This window comes from Tarenaya hassleriana, unplaced genomic scaffold (genome assembly GCF_000463585.1).
Source record: "Tarenaya hassleriana unplaced genomic scaffold, ASM46358v1 Cleome15, whole genome shotgun sequence".
Lineage (NCBI taxonomy): Eukaryota > Viridiplantae > Streptophyta > Magnoliopsida > Brassicales > Cleomaceae > Tarenaya > Tarenaya hassleriana.
The window spans coordinates 1,483,855-1,498,370 of record NW_010964923.1 but is presented as its reverse complement, the minus strand read 5'-3'; the positions used below and the strand labels follow the sequence as shown (position 1 = coordinate 1,498,370).

The window sequence follows — 14,516 nt, the reverse complement described above, 5'->3', positions numbered from 1 at the left end:
TGCCCACGCGCCATACGCTCGACGTTGAATGGTGAAACCAAGCGGTGGCTTTTAACAAATATATCTCCGTCTAATTTCAATTTCTTTGTAAAAATATGTTTTTTTAATCAATTTTGAATTATATCTGCTCTGGATTTTGAGAGACTTATATGAATTTTCTAGTGTGAAATCAATGGTGACTAGACGTTGAAACCATGGTTTGAATGATGATTATACGTATAATTAAAAAAATGAATATAATAGGAAATTTTTGTTTATTGTTTAAAAACAAATAAAAAAGTTTTTTTTGTTAATTTTAATACGTAAATATAATTTGAAGAAAGTGAAATGAATTGAGTCCATAATGATTTTTGGCTATTGTTGGCATGAAATTTGTTGTTGGTGAAAGTTCATAGTACCTTGTTGTTTTGTTTTGGATTTGGATGTATTGTCGGGAAAGTAACAAAATCTGACATTTTATTTAATCACTTATCAAAATCAGTTGAGATTCTTTTTGTCATTTTCACATACGCCAAATAAAATGAAAACAATATTTTTTTCTTTTCATTATTTTTGCTAGAAAATACCTTTTTTCGAATTAAACAAGTTAATTTGGTTTACGAGAGAGCGATATACTATAACCACATATTCGTCATGATATACTATATTTTTCTCGCAGGTGATTGTTTGTGTATATGTGTGTGTGTATATATATTATTTTATATAAAAATATATGTAATATATATATATATATTAATATATATATATATAACAGATTAATGATAATCCGCACACGTAGAGATAAGAATCGAATTCCTGCACTTACGTGTAGAGGAATTACCGGGTTAAATAGCGGTCCATGAATTCAATCACCTTTGTTTTTTTTATAATAAAAATATTTTCATTCATATAAATTTCGAGATTTTATAACATAATTAATATTCGGTATTAAGATATTTTAATTATTCTTTCTTCCATATGGTCTTTAATTTGAATCCACTTGCTTTTGGAAAAATAAAAATGAATTAGGACCCAACCGTCATTCGTTTGACCAAAAAAGCGCTTTCATGCAAAAATATCACAATATTAATTGATATTTAAAGATTTTAATTTATTGTTCCTCTTTTCGATGTTTTAGCTCAAATACAAATTACGGCCTAAAAATCGTCAAAAGGTCAAACACATATATGGAATATGTAGCATCTCTCTCCGTTTTTTAATAAATACTCCATTTCTAAGAAAATATACAAAAAAAAGTCACACATATATGTATACACCGTAATTATATTTATAATTAAGGATACAATTGTAAATTTTCTTAAAAATCATCTGTAAAAAAATCTAAAACGATATATATTTAATAATAAAAAAGATTATCTAAAATAATATTTATTCGGAGGGAGTATATGTATTTGTAAATTGTAACACGAAAATTCGTGTCTGATTAGAGCAGTGCTAGAGGAGAAAGACATTGCTTGTCGTACGGGTAGTACATCAACAAGAATCTAATTCCATTTTTATGCACACACGAAATTACCACGAATAATAATAATAATAATAATAATAATAATAATAATAATAGTACACGGCCATTGGTTGCACATGTCAAGATTGCAAGACTTTCGTCGTAATTCGTGGTTGAAGCGGTGGAGTGGGTTAATATTCTGCCACGTGTCATGTTTCTGTCTGAAATTCTTCGGCCAATTAAACACATCCCCAGTTTATTTTAAAAAAGATTTCGTTATTTATTTTGGCGATGATACTAATCATTTATCTCATTCTCATTCAGAAGGAAAATGGAATAAAATATTCTGCCAAAGAATAAAAAATGGCGGAAAATTTTCTGAATTTCGTGGTTTTCGGATGTTATAATTTTGGTGTCTGGTATATTTATTTTGGGATAATTTATATAATTTTTTTTAATCTGTTTTAGTTCCGTGGAAAAGGAATCGGTTTGACTCACTTCGAGCCAAGACGGAAAAAAAATTAAAATACCGAAAAAAATCGAAAAACATAATGTCCATACATAGCATGCATGTACACCATGCATAATCCAATCATCGACGTACACGTGGAAGGAATCTTGTGTAATGCATGTAAAGACATAGAAACGCATAATGTAACGCCACGTGGAATTTTGCACAGAGTCTTGCGGCAATGCTTTGCCGTAGCTTATCCCCTTGAATTAGGCTTTCGTCTCTGTGACAGACCGGTTCCCCATTGCTTCCGCTGACGTCTTATCTAATGAGAAATCGCCACGTCGGATTTTGCTCCTCGTTTCCTCGTGCCCTAGGTCATCAAATTTAGTGACAGACAGTTCATAATTTTGTATAAATAAAATATAGAATATTTAGTTATCCTATGTTCGCTCTTTCATTACATCACTACAAACAAAACTTACATAAGGTCGTATATATACACAGAGGATCTTTCCCGAGAAAAATTATAGACCATGGAGAGGTATTTTCTTGTTATTGTATATTCGGTAAGATATATATATTCATTAAAAAAAAGATAGATATATCAACAAATTATATTTGCATCATCATATATATACACTTTACTTTTTGTCAGTTGAAGAATAAAGATACACCATATATATATATATATATATGTTTGTATTCGGGGAATTGCAAAAATGACTTTAAATGTCATTTTTACTTCATAGTATGACCTCCCTTCTTTTTTTAAAAAAACTAACATCATCTCATAACCTTATAATTGTATCCTTCTAAAAATACCCTTCCTTTTTTATTTAATATTTTAATTTTAAAAAATATTTCAACTCTCTCTCCTCTTCCACCTCTCTCTCTCCATTCGCATGTGTGGAACAAACTACAGTCTCTCTTCTTGTCCATTCTATAATCTTCCAACACTCTTTACTTCCAATCTATTTTTCAGCTAATTTATTGTGAAAAGACAATATTAAGTTTGAGCATTTCATCGATTAAATACAAATCTAAATAATAGGTAAATATTGTTTCTAAAATACGTTATTAAATTTGTTGTGAAAAACAATATTAAGTTTGGGCATTTCATCAGCAATACCATGATTCAAGTTATTCTAACTGATCGAAATCGTTAAATATGTAAAATTCATCAAAATGAAAGAATTTGGAAAACTGGTCATACATATATGTCAGAATGGTCAAATTGGTCGTACTTCTAACTGGTCATACTTGTCAAATTGGTCAAAATGATTATTCTCACAAAATTGGTAACACTGGTCATAATCATCAAAGTGGTCAAACTGATCATACTCATTAAATTTATTATATGATATGATTATTACTATGTTAACATTTTTAAAACGATGAATTATGCAATTTTAAACAAGTCTGACCGTCTGACCAAGGTATGACCGTATGACCATTTGATCGTCTGACCATTTGGGTACGAAAAAAATGCATAAATTAAATTTAAACAATTCAAAAAGGTGTATAGGGGTTATAAGAATATTATTACATCATTTTGGAGTTCTAATTTCACGTGGAAAAAAATCTCCCAAGACCAGTCAATTGTATCCAATGTGTTATACAAACACTACTAGTACTTTAGGTCTTCTTTGGAAAGAGTTACATTGTCAAACAAAAAATGTGGTCAATCCATATTGCTACGACAGATTTGAACCTGAAAAATTTGTAATATGATATGATTATTATTATGTTAATACTTTTAAAACGATGAATTAAGCAATTTCGAACAAGTCTGACCGTCTGACCAAGGTATGATCGTCTGATCGTATGACCGTCTGACCATTTGGATACGAAAAAGAAATGTCTAAATTAAATTTAAATGATTTGAAAAGTTGTATAGGGGTCATAAAAATACTACTGCATCGTTTTGGAGTTCTAATTTCATGTGTAAAAAAATATCTTCCAACATAAGTCAATTGTATCCAATGTATTATACAAACACTACTAGTACTTTAGGTATTCTTTGAAAGGAGTTACATTGTCAAACAAAAAATGTGGTCAATCCATATTATTACGACAAATTTGAACCTGAAAAATTTATGATATGATATGATTATTATTATGTTAATACTTTTAAAACGATGAATTATGCAATTTCGAACAAATCTGACCGTCTGACCAAGGTATGACCGTCTGATTGTATGACCGTCTGACCATTTGGGTACGAAAAAGAAAGGTCTAAATTAAATTTAAACGATTTGAAAAGTTGTATAGGGGTTATAAAAATACTACTGCATCGTTTTGGAGTTCTAATTTCATGTGTAAAAAAATATCTTCCAACATAAGTCAATTGTATCCTATGTATTACACAAACACTACTAGTACTTTAGTTATTCTTTGGAATGAATTCCATTGTCAAACAAAAAATGTTGTCAATCCATATTGTTACGACCGAGTTTGAACTTGAACAATTTGTGATATGATATAATTATCACTATGTTAACACTTTTAAAACGATGAATTGTGCAATTTCGAATAAGTCTAACCGTCTGACTATGGTATGACCGTCTGACCGTATGACCGTCTGACCATTTGGGTACGAAAAAGAAAGGTTTAAATTAAATTTAAACGATTTGAAAAGTTGTATAGGGGTTCTAAAAATAATATTGCATCATTTTGGAGTTCTAATTTCATGTGTAAAAAAAAATCTTTCAACATAAGTCAATTGTATCTAATGTATTATACAAACACTACTAGTACTTTAGGACTTATTTGAAAGGAGTTACATTATTGATGACATCATTGTTCTTGAAACCATGAGCAAAATCGGATCGGTTTGACCGGTGTGGTATTTCGGTAGCCAAAATTTCTCTCAGGATTTTCATCAAACACTTTCCATACATTCTCAAAATCTTCAACTTTGGTGTGCCATATCTCGTTATAAAGGAAAAATTTGACGAGTGTAAGCTTAAATGATATTGTTCCTTCGAATCGAATCGAAGTGAAACCCTAATAAGCTAAAATTCTATATAAGAAGAACATGTTTGATCAACATTTTTAAATTCGTAAATTCATCATTTTTGAAAAAGTATGACTAGTCTGACCAGTATAACCTTATGACTAGACTGATGATATGATCGGTATGACCAAAGGTTGACCGTCTGATTGTCTCACTAAAGTATCATCGGTTTGACCAAAGTTTGACCGTCTGACCGATTTGTTATATGAGATTATTATTATACCATATTAACACTTTTTTAAAATGATAAATTCATCAATTTTCAATAAGTTTGATTGTCTGACCAAATTCTGATTGTATGACCAATGTCTGACCGTCTTATCAAAGTGTGACCGGTATGACTATTTTTCACACGAAAAGTAAAGGTCTAAATTAACTTTAAACGATTCAAAGAGTTGTATAAGAGTTATAAGAATATATTTTTTATCGTTTTGGTGATCTAATTCCATGTATAAAAAAAATCTCTTAACATAAGTTATCTTCACCCAAAGTGTGACCGGCTAACCAAATTGTGATCTCTGACCAAAATCTGATCGGTATGACCAAAGTCTGACCGATATGACTAGTATGATGTGTTAAGAGCCAAATTTTCTCTGAGGATTTTTATCGAACACTTTCCATGCATTCTCAAATTCTTCAACCTTGGAACGTCGGATCTTGTCATAGTAGAGAAATATGTTGAGTGTAAGATAAAAATTAAGAAATTTTTTGTTAGAATCGCCAAGAAATATCTTTGGAGAGAAAAAGAAAAAAAAATTTGCGATTTGAATTTTTAGAAAAAGTGAGAGAAAAAATTTTCGAAGTTTTTTTCACTATATAGAAGGTTGCCACGTATTCAATTTTTTAAGGGTAAATTAGTCTTTTCGTTGTTTTAGTTTTTTTTTAAAAACCCTAAACCTAAAAGGTCATCCCTTGAAGTAAGAAACGACATTTGGGGTTATTTCTGCAATTTTCTCGTTTGTATATATGTATGTATGTATGTATGTATGCATGCATGCGAATCTAACATCCAACCGCTGTGCATGTGGTATGATGGTGTGGAAGCATGCTAACATCTGAGACAGCACCATATATTAAATGTTTAAAAATCATGTAAAAAAAACGGGAAAAATATAGTGGATGTAATTTGTTAATATTATCTTATTTATTGGTAATATTTCTTATAAGCAATTTATTTGGTTGTGGAATTCATCGAAACAAATAAGCATTTTTTTCAATTGATTTCCGAATTAGATATTGATGCGTGAAATAAAAGTGAATAGAGTATATGAAAAAATAACTTCGATTAACACTGAAAAACTGCCCTAATATACATTATCAAAATAATTAGTCTTAAATAGGTTATTTTATATTCGGGTCAAACTGAATGGGTTGTAAATACGTGGTTGGTTTAATTGTTTTTTTAATCTTGTTATTATCTAATTGTGAATCCTCGAGCTTTCATTTTCCTATTTTTAAATTTCTCGTTATATGCAAAAAATGTTGGATATGGAAAATCTTAAATCAAAATCTACAGAATATTAAATGTTTATGGCTAGTAATTGATATAAGAATAGGGACATTAACACATTAACATAGTTAGTGGCTAATCACGTGGTTAATTTGTCATTAATTACTAATGCGAGTGTTAAGAATGTATAGAGGTTAGATGATTGTGATGATGACACGTGGCAAGTTTGACTCGGCTCCTTGGGTGGTTTTTGCTATTTTTACAGCTGTAATTGTGGGACCATTATCCCAGGCCCGCGCTTCTTTTTTTCTCTCTCCCGTATTTTCTTGTACATTTTATGTTTTTAAACAATTTATTTTATATTTTTTTATATATTGGAATTATCTTCTTTCTAACGAATTTTGTAGAAGAGAAGAAGATTGGAATAAAAGGGTTTTCAATATAAAAATATATATCACCGATTTAGCAGTCGATATCCTACTTTCAACATTTATAGATACCGAATAATATTTAAATTCGAGCTATAATCTATTTTCAGTTATTTTAATAATATGTTTGTAAACAAATTAACTAAATATAAATTGGATACTAAAATCAAAAGTAGAGTTTCTTAGAATACGGAAAAAAATGAACTATGCGTTACTATTATATATTATTAATTCCCCATACACGATTTTTTGTGTCCTTCAACTAATAGAGGACAATTAGGTGTATTTGCAAACGCAAGAAAGGGAAGAGGCTTGAGGGCTTAATTTCTTACAAAACCCACCCAAAGGGAAACCAGTGGAGAGACAATACTTGTTACAATGTCTTAACTTTGCACATTCCCCCGCTACGTATAGCCATTCCTTTGGATCACTCTTCCCGGTCCGACCACTGCCCGCCGCCGCCGCCGCCGAGATTTTCCCTTGTGAATGATGAAAACGGAGATTATCCATACATATACATGACTTAGAGATATTAGATATATAATGTTTATGGATAGGGGTCGACCCGGGATTGGTATCCGGATTTTTTGGGTACCCGGACTATGTTTCATCCTAACCGGTTTTTTGAATTCAATGTTTCAATCTTGGTCTCGCGAGATTCGGGTATCATGAATATCCAAATCCATTAAAATTTTAGAAATCTCGTTGATTTTTAATGGTATATTTGTAAATTTACATAAAATAAATCTAGATATTAAACACGTTGAAATAGTAAAGCATATAACCCTAATTTTATTCAAATATAGATACCCGCGGCCGCGTATCTATAATCTTTTCGGGGTTTGAAAAAACTCGAAATTTGAACCCGTGGATCGAGTTCTTAGTTAGCCATGTCGCACTCGTCATCGGGGTCATAGGTGACCATGTATCCACTAGACAAAATATCCGAAAACCCGCGGTCTCGAGTATCCGCTTCCAATCTATTATCTCTCGATGAAAAAAAGGAAACTATATGCTAATTTGTGTTGATGTAACCTAGTTATAACTTGAAAAGTTCGATCTTAGTTTAGTTTGCATATAGAAACTAAAAGTTTTTTTTTTTTGTTAACGAACTAAAAGATTTCATATGGGTATAAATCGAAAAAGAAGAGATTATGAAATGATTTGTATATATGTATATATATAACGGTTGCCATTGATTTGCATATATATATTTCTGACATATACGTGGAAAGATATGAATCTTGATTAGGGCAAATCAAGTATAAGAAAATCGGGTTTTTAAGTGTTAGAAGAATACCTGCAGGAATCAGGAGAATAGCGATGCACACGACGAGGGAGAAGGAGACGAACTTCACGGCCATGGCTTTTGTCTTGAATTAGTGCTCTACTAGTTAATCTTTTTCCCTTTAATTTGATTATGGCCTAATTACTATGCACTTATCATATATATAGAGAGAGAAATATTGGGTTTTTAAGATTTCTTTATATATGCATTATTTTTTTTATATACCAAAATCCCTCCTTGTTATTTTATTCTACAACAAAAAATGTTGAAAAACTATATCTTTATATAGTATACATAATTTTGTCCTACCGTATACAAATCAAGTCCACGTGTCAATTCTATAATTAAAGAACACAAAATTATGTTGATATCTTAGCATGGTAATGTGGGGGGGGGGGGGGGGACAAATCGACTCTAATTGAGTTTGTTGTCATTTCATTTGGATTTTTTTTCCCTAATCGGTGGGTATAATTTTGAAGCCGAGCATATCTATATATAAAAATGAAGAGAAATTAAATTTGTTGTGGGATATAAACCAAATTATACTAATAATGCTCCAAATTTAATTTAGTTTCGGGGAAAAAAAAGAAGAAACAAATCGTATCTTAAAAGAGAAGCAAGATCATGTATAGATATGATTAGGTTTAGGGAAGACTATATGTGGATATATGATGCAAAATGTCCATTATAACAAAGTGGAAAATATATAAATAAATAAAAGACAAAATGGGCGGTTGGATGCTTTGCACAAGTTAGGGAGAGATTTCCGCACTGCCTTCCCTTTTTCTCAAGTCCACCCTCCACCCATTTAATATTATTAATAATAATGTTGATAATATAAGATAGATTATTATTATTATTATTTAGAATCCTAAAATTCCATATTCTAACCAATCATTCTCTAATGGGTTTGAGACCATTACTGCACTAATCATCATTATTTCTCATTACAACATGAAATCAGCGTGCATACACTGCATTATTCCAAACTTTTTTATCATCAGAGTTACATATATAGAAAAAGAGAAAAATCCATAAAAAAAATAATTTCTAAACTTTTCATTTGATAAATTATTTACAAAACTTATAAAATGTGCTAGTATAATTTTTAAACTTGTTAATTGGTATCACAGAAAACAAAAAACATTGACGACGTCAATACACAAATTAGTTTGATAATTATAATGACACATTTTACGAGTTTGATAATTATAATATCTTGATCTCTAATATTTGCTAAGATCAAGATAGAATTTCTCTGCCTCAGTCGAGTATCAGAAAATCCGAAACCCAAATCCCAGATTCCACTCGCAATATCTCCATCTTTCACACCCTTTAGATCGATCCTCGTTTCCAACATGATGTGAACACTGTCACTAAGGTATAGTTTTTGTCCTGAAAAACGTTTTGCTGTAACTTCTCAGAACCTCGGACTCCTCCCATGGCTTCCATTAACGACTCGATCCCAAGGAGATACAAAAAATTCTTTTTGGGGACATATATCTTTCTGGAAGTTGAAGGCTTTTTGCCCGCAGACACCTCTTTTGTGCGGTAGTACTTTTGGTCGGAGACACTGTTTACGGTCTATGATTTTGGATATGTTGTGAGTTTTGTTAATCTTTTTATCAAATAAATGTGATGTTCATATGTATAATCTTAATCTGTATCACCATCGCAAAGCCGAAAAAAATTCTCAAATTTAGTCTCTTGGTCTCGCATGCCTTCTTTGCCGGAATCCTTTTCTTATGAGTTGCATCCCTCCTGTTGAACAGAATTTTTTTAGATAATCGAATATTATGGACAAAAATCTCTAGACTAATGTTAGAGAGACATAAAAAGTTCATGTAAATGTTCTTTCCCAAACTCGAGGGTTCGAACTAAGGATGGGACCGTTATACATTATGGTTTACCGGTAGAATTATCCAAATTTAAGGTGTTGAACGAAATTTTACTGGTGAAACCACTCTTTTAAGAGATTTGTTTCTGAAAAACTTTTTTTTAATTAAGACGGCCGGTATCATATTAAGTGTATGTCTTCATCAGCTCTTGATGATATTTAGACAATGGCATCGCCCTAATTAACTAATTTCCTAGATCCGGAAAGAGTCTTTCGGTACAAATTGCACCCTGCTCCCCCACGCAGTGCTCAGATATATACAGAATCTCCGAAATAGGTGACACCCCAACCACACTCCACGACCAGAGTTACGACCACTCGGTCACCCCAAATGGGATAGTTCAAGGTTTCTCCTTCAAATTATCCGGAAAACAACTTGAACGTCTAAGGTTCATAACGTGATTTAGCGATTTTGATAATATCAAAATATTAACTGTAGTAACAGTAAGAAAATATCACCTTTCAAATACGCGCTATAAGGAACTTATGAATAAGTTACAGCCAATCCATCACAAGATGATTTGTTACTGTTTTTGGACCGTCCGACCTTATTTCCATTTTCATATCAGTATATATTATATAACCTAATAAATAATTATACTACAGTTTCCATCCATCCATCCATACACACATATATATATATATATATACATACATAACGTAATGAGATTCAATGATCATAATTGTTGGAGTTGGAGTTGTCCAATAATAATACAATAAAATGGAACACAAAAGGATTGATAGATTTGTTCTCTTTCTTCTGTCCTTTTTTTTAAAAATATTTGTAGGATGCTAAATATGTTTTGATTTGATTATTTTTTTTAGTTTTTTTTACACAAAATTATGATCATTGTTTTTTATATTATCTATTATTGGGTTATGTTCCATTTGCATTATATTTAAAATTAATTTTATTATACATTTCAATAATCAATTGGTCAGTCAATTTAAAAAAAAAATAATTAAATTATTGTTGCAGAACCAAATGAGACGTCACCCCCATTGAAACATATTTAAATTTAAATATTTTCCTCGAAAAATAACAAAGTCACCGAAACAGTCTGGAAAAAGACTCTCTCTCTCTCTCCGGCCGCCGAGAAGAGTCAGCTTTGGGGGGATCTTCTCCTCCATTGAAGCTTTTGACTCCTTGATCGGCGACATTTCCTTCGATTTCGGTTCTTCCCCTTCTTCTTCTTCGTTTTTTTTCTGATTAGTTCAAGGGCTTCGATTTTCATTGGAGAGGCTTTGGATGGGCGACGCGAAACCGGCGATCGCGATGGCAAACAGAGATAGAGATCTTGAGCTTCTGATTCCGGTGGCTAATTCCGGAGAAAGTGTCGACGGCGCTGCGGCGAAGCCCTCTGGTTGGTTTAATTGTTTTTTTAATCTTGTTATTATCTAATTGTGAATCCTCGAGCTTTCATTTTCCTATTTTTAAATTTCTCGTTATATGCAAAAAATGTTGGACGCCCTTTTGTTTCGACGTTCCTCCTAAGAGCTATTCGTTCGTGGTTTCGCAATTCGATGAGAATTTGGGCTAAGATTTCGATTGATATATGTTGGGTTTATCTCTGAATCCCTCGACACTTGGCCAATTGCTGGATTTTTGGGTTAACTGATGGTTGCAAATTTCGGCCATTTGCTTCACAAATTCGAACTTTGTTTGCCCTAGCTTTCCTCGGCTAATTCGATCTGACCAGGGATTTTGGCAACAAGGATCTATCTTTGCTTGTACACTAACCGACTACAGTAGATTACTTGAAGACCCATGAAGTTTTTTGAAATGGTTCAATGGAATTGTTGGATTTGAGCCATAGGGTTAACACGCAAATCTAATTATCATGTCAAATTCTTGTGTTTGGCTTGTTTCTAGCCTTGGGTTTATGTTTCGGAATCGAAGCTATATGTGTTTTGCAATGTGTTTTTGATGATTTTATCTTATGTGCAGACCTTTTACAAGTTAATTAGAAGCTGGGCATCGAAGAAATTCATGACTGGATGGTAAATCTCTTCATTCTTCTTGATCTTATAGTTCGAAAATTTGAATCTCGTCTCGGGCAGTAGATTCTGACTTCTAAGTCTCTCTCCGCAGTGTTATCCTGCTTCCAATGGCAATCACTTTCTATGTGACTTGGTGGTTCATTCATTTCGTGGATGGATTTTTCTCTCCGATATATGCCCAACTAGGAATCGAGATTTTCGGTAAGCTTTTCCTGTTTTCCTTCCATTTCTATCTGATTTCTCCTTCCCCACATGCAGATTCAATCTCTAATCTTTCGAGGAAACATTCTCAGTTGGTGTATCTGTGCTATGGTTGAAAGACAATGCAGGACAACTTTTGGTAACTTTGGTTTTTCTATTGTGCTTTCTAGGTCTTGGCTTTATCACGTCCATCACATTCATCTTCTTGGTCGGGGTGTTCATGTCTTCGTGGCTCGGGGCTTCGGTTCTAAGCCTCGGAGAGTGGTTTATCAAGCGGATGCCATTTGTTCGCCACATTTATAACGCCTCCAAGCAAATCAGCACTGCCATATCGCCAGGTCTCGTTCACTATGTGTATATATATCATCATAATTTGATACTCTTGATCATTGCTCTCATACCCGAGTTCCAATTCACCATACATGTCCAGATCAAAATACACAGGCATTCAAGGAAGTCGCCATTATAAGGCATCCACGTATCGGTGAATACGCCATCGGGTTTATCACATCGACCGTTGTTCTCCAGGTCAGGAAAGGGCATTTGGCTCGGTTCATCTATGGAAACTGCACCATAAGGAACTCAAAGATGCATTTTTTTATGCAAATAAGTGTGCCGGAACCTTTTTTCCTCGAAACCCGATTTCCGATATAACTTGAAATAATCTTCCTTTGCAGAATTATGCAGCCGAGGAGGAACTTTGCTGTGTATATGTTCCCACGAACCACCTCTACATTGGGGATATATTCCTTGTCAATACAAAGGATGTCATCAGGCCAAACCTCTCTGTCCGGGAAGGAATCGGTGAGGATCCTATCCATTGAACCATTCCTGCAATTATTTCTGTTTCAAGAATCAAAATCTTGGAGATGATGATATGGATGTGAAAAACAAGAAACAGACCGATATAACTGCATTCAAAACTCGAAAAATACTTCATTGAAAACGCCTTTTCCATGATTATGTAAAAACTCAGACTGATATAACGTAAGCCGGTAGATGTTCCGGTCAGAAAAGTGAAAAACATAGGAGGTTAAGAGAAAAGAAAGGGGTTGGAACGGTTTGAAATTGTTGCAAATTTCGGAAGATTTAACTTCAAATCGTGAGTGAGTGGAAACGAAGAATTCTTACCGCCGATCCCAAATAAACTTGGGGTTAAAACGATGTTGATGATGTTTGTATATGTGCAGAGATCGTTGTGTCGGGAGGAATGTCGATGCCGCAGATCCTGTCGACGCTTGATATGAGAGCAGCGCCAGATAGAAGTAGAAGCAGAGTGGAAAGAAACTGATCAAAGTCAAGCTTCTGCAGAATCTTCAGATTCATAGAAATGGAATCTCTTCTCTTTTTTGTGTCCTTGCTTCATTTTGATTTTCAGTTGTCTGTTTTGAAATATAAATTTTCTTCCAGTTTGATCTTCCGAGTTTAGCTGTCAGACGATGGAAGTGTGTTTTGTCCCCCGGCTTTGTAACATAGTTCGTGTCTAGAATGTAAAATATAGATTTTTGTTTCCATCCATAATTAGCCGAAAATGCAATATTTATGTGTATTGTGTGTATATATATGTATGTATGTGTATAATAAAAATCTAGAAAACGGATGGGTGTTTAACGGTTTATTCGTTATTCTAAAATTTATATCAAATCATTAATATATATTATTCGATTCGGTTTCGGTTTTTGTTAAAAAATTTATATTTTTTTTAAAAAAATTGGGTTTTTGGAAATTTTATAAAGTTTAGTTCGGTTTGGTTTAAAAAAATTCGATTTTATAACAAATATAACATTCGAAAATTTTAAACCGAGATTTCCGGTTCAATTGGGAAGAATAAAAAATCCAAACGTCCACGCTAGAAAACATTTTCAAGGAAAAGCTTCTACCGTCCGATGCAAGGGGAGTACACGTGTCGAAATCTTAGCTGAAAAGGCTCTCAAGAACCCTAGCTCCCAAAAATATTCTCGTGTGTATAAAAGGGCACGAGACAGAGACCTAGGTTGGTACTCTGGCTAGGGTTCATCTTCTCCACCGAATCGTTTTTGATATCTCCGTCTTCTCTGTCTCATGGGTCGATCTATTTTCCTGGAAAGTTTGCAACTTTGGCTTCCGCTTGCAGATTTTCCGGGAAAGTTTCAGATTTTTCTAGGGAAAATGGACGGTGACGATGAAATCAGTGAAAGGTCTCGTTCGTCGTAAAATCGGCCGAATTTAAGGCCTGTTTGCCGACCATCCTGTTATATCACCACCCATATTCTGAGTCCATTCTTCCAATTTTTTTTCTTTTATAAATCATTTCAATCCAAATTTTTTTTCCCGGATTGTTAAAAAAAGTTTTTTTCT

At 32.9% G+C, this 14,516-nt stretch overlaps 1 protein-coding gene across 1 annotated transcript; it reads left to right on the top strand.

The window, feature by feature from the left end:
• Positions 1 to 11,491: 11,491 nt before the first annotated feature.
• On the top strand, positions 11,492 to 13,728 carry LOC104809107 (protein CONTINUOUS VASCULAR RING 1-like). The gene is made up of 6 exons (XM_019202019.1): positions 11,492 to 11,978; positions 12,070 to 12,179; positions 12,350 to 12,517; positions 12,610 to 12,707; positions 12,857 to 12,983; positions 13,370 to 13,728. The coding sequence occupies exons 1-6, from the start codon at positions 11,905 to 11,907 to the stop codon at positions 13,468 to 13,470; spliced, it is 678 nt and encodes a 225-aa protein (XP_019057564.1). The 5' UTR covers positions 11,492 to 11,904; the 3' UTR covers positions 13,471 to 13,728.
• Positions 13,729 to 14,516: the final 788 nt, after the last annotated feature.

Coding starts and splice junctions, on each gene's coding strand:
- LOC104809107 (XM_019202019.1), top strand. CDS start 11,905: ATGATTTTATCTTATGTGCAGACCTTTTACAAGTTAATTAGAAGCTGG. Junction 11,979..12,069: donor AAGAAATTCATGACTGGATG/GTAAATCTCTTC, acceptor CTCTCTCCGCAG/TGTTATCCTGCTTCCAATGG. Junction 12,518..12,609: donor CAGCACTGCCATATCGCCAG/GTCTCGTTCACT, acceptor ATACATGTCCAG/ATCAAAATACACAGGCATTC.